Source organism: Porites lutea, chromosome 14 (genome assembly GCF_958299795.1).
Source record: "Porites lutea chromosome 14, jaPorLute2.1, whole genome shotgun sequence".
In the NCBI taxonomy this organism is placed as follows: domain Eukaryota; kingdom Metazoa; phylum Cnidaria; class Anthozoa; order Scleractinia; family Poritidae; genus Porites; species Porites lutea.
The window spans coordinates 1,178,896-1,183,723 of record NC_133214.1 but is presented as its reverse complement, the minus strand read 5'-3'; the positions used below and the strand labels follow the sequence as shown (position 1 = coordinate 1,183,723).

Here is a 4,828-nt window from a genome sequence, read left to right as displayed (position 1 = left end):
ACTTAAATTAACGCGAATTTAATGGAAAACGACTTTCGAATAAAGAAAATTAACGCGAAAGAGGAGGTAGAGTTTCATAATGAAGGAAATTAACGCGATTAAGAGACAGTTGGTGGTGAAAACTGGAAAAAAATTTATTTCAACACTGGATGCCAAAAAATTCAAAACTGTACAAAACTGAGCTGACATCACTTCTGACAGCGACAACGATGAAGATGAACTCGAAATATTGTAAACCTTCGCCTTAGCTTTTGTGAAAGATGAAAAAATAGAAAGAAATAAAGCTTGTAGTTAATGTTTTTCAGGTGTCAAGAATGTCTGGACAGGTTTCAAAATTGTGGTTAAAATACTGGAAATTAAGAGCGCGGAAATTAACGCTGCACTTAATTAACATCGCGGAAATTAACGCTCAACAAAATTAACGAGAATTTTGACGATTCGCGTTATTTTTATAGAGCGTTAATTTCCTATAATAAGGTACGTTTGGTTGGCAAGAAATGTCATCTGTTCCAAGAAAAAGCTTTATTTTTTTCAATCAAAAAGCAACAACTCTTACAGCTATTACTTGTATACGATGACATCTACCCTTCTACGAAACTAAAGCAAGTTTTAAAACTTAAAAATGAGATTCACTACCTTCATAATTCTAGCCCGGTGTAAACGAAATCTAAAGAAAATTTGCTTGATACTCTCCCTCCATTGCTGCGACGGGAACTCGTTAATTAAAAAGGGTCCTCAATAGGTTTTCCGGGATACGGGATTTCCTTAGTTTGAAGCTCGGGATTCGGGATTTTACAGCAAAATCAGGGAGGGATTCGGGATTAAAAGTATGCGCGGGAGGTGGGATGCCAAAAATAGCTCTCGGGATTACGGGATTGCTCGAAATCTTAGGTCAGGATTACGGGATTGAAGAACCCTATTGGGGACCCTCGTTAATTGTAAGTAAACTTAGTCCTAGCTGGAGCGTCGAAAGCAACATTAACAGTATTGTTGTTCTCAGAAATGACCCTTACACCCAGATAAGACAACAACCCTTCAGTACTATTCAAACTCTCCTCCTTGAGTTTTAAAAATGCATTCGTCTCGGCTTCGTAGGCCGCTCGGATACTGTCGGCTTCAGCTCGGGCTTTTGACAAAGAAACCCTCGCCTCAGACTCTGCCCGTTGGATTGTAATCTTTGCCTGCGCGCGGGCTTCCTCCTTTTCGGTGTTCGCTTCAACCACTTGTCGCGGGCGCTGATTTTCAGCAACTTTGATGTTTTCTTTTGCGGCCTCTTGGTTCCTAATCACCTTTTCGTATGATTCTGGTCTCACGATATTTCTCACCTAAGACATGAAAAATCATTAGGACGTGTGATATCACCATCCTCCTCCTAAAAGGGGCGAAGCTAGGAGGCGCGCTATTCATAAGGCATTTGACCATGGTCAGTTACATTTTTTATAGTCAACATACTACTAACCTCGCCGCTTTTACAGAAAACAGGGCTAGCTTAACCGGTAGAGGGCTTGCTAAGCGGAGAGAGAGGTCACGGGTTCGATCTCCGTGGTCGAGCCAAACCTCAAGGTCTTAAAATTACTAAGAAATTAAATTTGACGTGGCCTCCGATGAGGACATAAAACTGGCGATCTCTCCAGTAAGAAATGTGAAAATACTGTAGTGTGCTCATTTCGCAATTTTGGGCTAAGTACATTAGCACTTCAAAAATCGTTTTTCTAAAACAAACTGATCTTCAGTCGTTGACTGCTAATATCTAGACCTGTATTTATTTTCTCGCGTTATTCATTTATTGACGTTGCCTTTCCAAATCCTAAATTCCTTTCCTTTTTGCCTAGCTGTTTGGCTTTTGAGTTAAGATACGATTACCATTTGCCAAGAGATTCTGTATATCCTCACTACCACGTTGCTTATGCGACCCATTCCTTTATCAACCCGAAAATATAGAAAATAAGCAGTGGGACAACGAATAACCCTAGGATCAGTTTGGGATGTTTGAAATTAATTTTTGCAGTTGTACAAAGATTGTTTATCATAGCACCCTGCCTCTTGCCCGGGCTCTCAGTCTTGGGACTTTTCTGGGATAGTGGCGGCGCAAGGGCCGTCATTGAAACCCTTCCCTTGTGCGTTTGCGGTCGAAAATGCTAAGAAGCGCCGAGGTACGAGACAGCACAGCACCTGTAAATCTTCCACGTCTGCCCAGAGTGTTTCAAATCTCCGACCCAGGGTTTTGCGGACAAGATCCTGGAAAGAGGCGCGTTGAGACTGTAGCTGAGTTGTGTTAAACACGCTGCAGGCATCATGAATCGCTGATTCACCGACGCTTCTGAAAAATTAAAATGCACAAAACCGTTTCAAAAATGCTACTGAGCAGTACTTTCCTGTGGTGTGTATCTTATGTAGTACAAATTGGCTCTAACTTCTGAGTCTGTGGATGAAATCCTATAGTGTTACCGTCAAATTAAAGCTACTGAGCAGTACTTTTTGTGGTACTGTTTATTATACTGTACAAAGCGATTTCAACTTTTGAGTCTGTGGATGAAATCCTATGGTGTGACCATTCAAATGAAAGCTACCGAGCAGTACTTTGCTGTGGGTCTGTTTATTATGTTGTACAAGGTGGTTCTAACTTTTGAGTCTGTGGATGAAATCCTATGGTGTGACCATTCAAGTGGAAGCTACTGAACAGTACTTTCCTGTGGTACTGTTTATTATGCTGCACAAGGTGGTTCTAACTGTTGAGTCTGTGGATGAAATCCTATGGTGTGACCATTCAAATGAAAGCTACTGAGTAGTACTTTCCTGTGGTACTGTTTATTATGCTGTACAAGGTAATTCTAACTTTTGGGTCTTTTCAGAACTACTGATCAAACTGAATCTCTCATTTCTAAGCCTTAATTTTTGCCCCTTACTTGAGAACTTCCAGGTAATTCTCCTTGTCTTTAAACTGCAGGATAATCTCTCTCAGCTTTTTGGCTTTCGCTCGATATTGAAGTTGTACTTTAAGCTTGATTTCAATGCCTTCTCGGTTAAGACACTCAAGATCCTCGTAATCAATGCTCTGGAACACGCTCGGGAAGATAATAAATTTGTAACCTGGTGAGCCAGCGTGAAGACCTTCTCGCTGCACATTGGTCGCCAGCTTCTTTTGATGGATGTCATAAGCTATTCCCACTAAATAGAACAAAAAAGACCAACATAACTTCCAAATTTATATGTTTAGTGATTTTCTGGGTGTGTAATGGGTTGCATTTTACCCTTTGCCACTTTTGTAACCAATCATAAGTGAAATCAAATTTTCCCGCGCTTGGGGACCTTTCAAGTATTTGCTTCGAGCTCTGATTGGTTCATTTGATCATCTGTGTTTTTTTTGTGATTGGCCAGTGTTGTTGCCATAGTTTTGCTCGATTGAAACCATCCCTCTTCATTTACGAAAGGAAAATACTTTCCGCGAAGTTATAAAAGCTCGAGACGAAAACAACCGAAAAAAAAAAAATAAAGGCGAGGATGAGAATCAAAGACTCGCAAACACCCGTTCACTCTGTTTCCCCTTATGACATCGTAAAATCCCAACAAAACTTACATCGCTTGATTTCCGCATATTTGGCCAATTTAGTGACCGCTTCTGTCAATCAGCATTCATTTGTCACTATTTCAGCAACTCAGCCGTGTAAATCATGCATTCGCCTTACGATTCCTAACTCAAAAGTGACAGTTCTCTTTTAGCTTTCCTTGCAAAAAACTTCTAGACTTAAAGAATAACTGCAATTAAGACGATTAGTGTGAATGTCCACCATTGCCTAGTATGTGAAACTCTATAGAATAAGCTTTGATTATATTATTTTTAAACTGTTATTAACGCCATTACGCAGCTGTTCTATATGCATATAGATTTGCATGTTCCACGATCATCTGAAGACGTTTTCTTTTGTTAAATCTGGTTTTATTTATTCATAATTTCTTTAATAGTTGTGAGTAGAGTTTAATGCAGTAGCTTTTTGCCTAGCTAATAAGAAACAACTCTGCTCAGGGGACATATGTTTGGAACTTTTCTCCACTTCCGTAATCAAAATAGAAAAACATATTCCATCCTTGCAGTGTTTTAGTTACTTAATGGAGATGAACTACATGAAACCCAGTACTACTGATGTAAACAGTCGACTCTATATTGATGGAAACCTCTATTTGACAGACACTCAGGTTTAACGGACACCTAGAGTTGGTTCCTGCCTTTCTTTACTCCCCTTATTTGACTCTCTAAAAGACGGACATCACACTTGGTGCCAATCCCAAAGATGTACGTCTTAGAGAGAGCTGACTGTATGTTATTTCTTTTACCAGAGGCTTTCATATGCAACTACAGCATTGTATCATTCTCAACGTACCTTCATCGGTGTCCAACTTCCGCAGGGAAGTTCCCACCATTGCCCCAATAAAGATGATAATCACAACAGAAACGCCACCAGCAACTGCGCAACATGCTTCCTTTCGCATGTTTTCTTTCGTAGAGATGTTTTTTGAATGAACTACAGAGAGACTATTACAAGCGGACAGAGTCAACAGAAAATCGTTCCTATGTCAATATTGAGGAAAAAGTGCAACTCGTTACGCCTAGCTGAAAGGGAGGCAATATCAAATGCTTTCGTTATTGAAGCGCTCAAAGCAAGAAACCCGTGAAGTACTATTACTTTCATTAACTGTATTTGACTCTATCGCTGTAATACCACTGGGTACCCACAGAAATCGTTAATGACGATTGCAAATACAGTCGACTCTCTCTTAATGGACACCTCTATAAGACGGACACCTCTGTAAAACGGATACCAAGAGTTGG

General features: G+C 40.1%; 1 protein-coding gene across 1 annotated transcript; it reads right to left on the bottom strand.

The window, feature by feature from the left end:
* Nucleotides 1-500: 500 nt before the first annotated feature.
* Nucleotides 501-4,581, bottom strand: LOC140924693 (uncharacterized). The gene is made up of 4 exons (XM_073374714.1): nucleotides 4,380-4,581; nucleotides 2,907-3,168; nucleotides 2,173-2,320; nucleotides 501-1,325 (listed from the first exon to the last, which is right to left on the bottom strand). Exons 1-4 carry the CDS (start codon nucleotides 4,486-4,488, stop codon nucleotides 933-935), a joined length of 912 nt encoding a protein of 303 aa, XP_073230815.1. The 5' UTR covers nucleotides 4,489-4,581; the 3' UTR covers nucleotides 501-932.
* Between the last annotated feature and the right edge of the window lie 247 nt (nucleotides 4,582-4,828).

Bases quoted from the DNA above. Each gene is read 5' to 3' on its own strand.
- LOC140924693 (XM_073374714.1), bottom strand. From the start codon at position 4,488: ATGCGAAAGGAAGCATGTTGCGCAGTTGCTGGTGGCGTTTCTGTTGTG. The intron at 3,169-4,379 runs GTACGTTGAGAA...TGTTCTATTTAG, and splicing joins GAAGTTGGACACCGATGAAG to TGGGAATAGCTTATGACATC. The intron at 1,326-2,172 runs GTGCTGTGCTGT...TTCATGTCTTAG, and splicing joins CAGACGTGGAAGATTTACAG to GTGAGAAATATCGTGAGACC.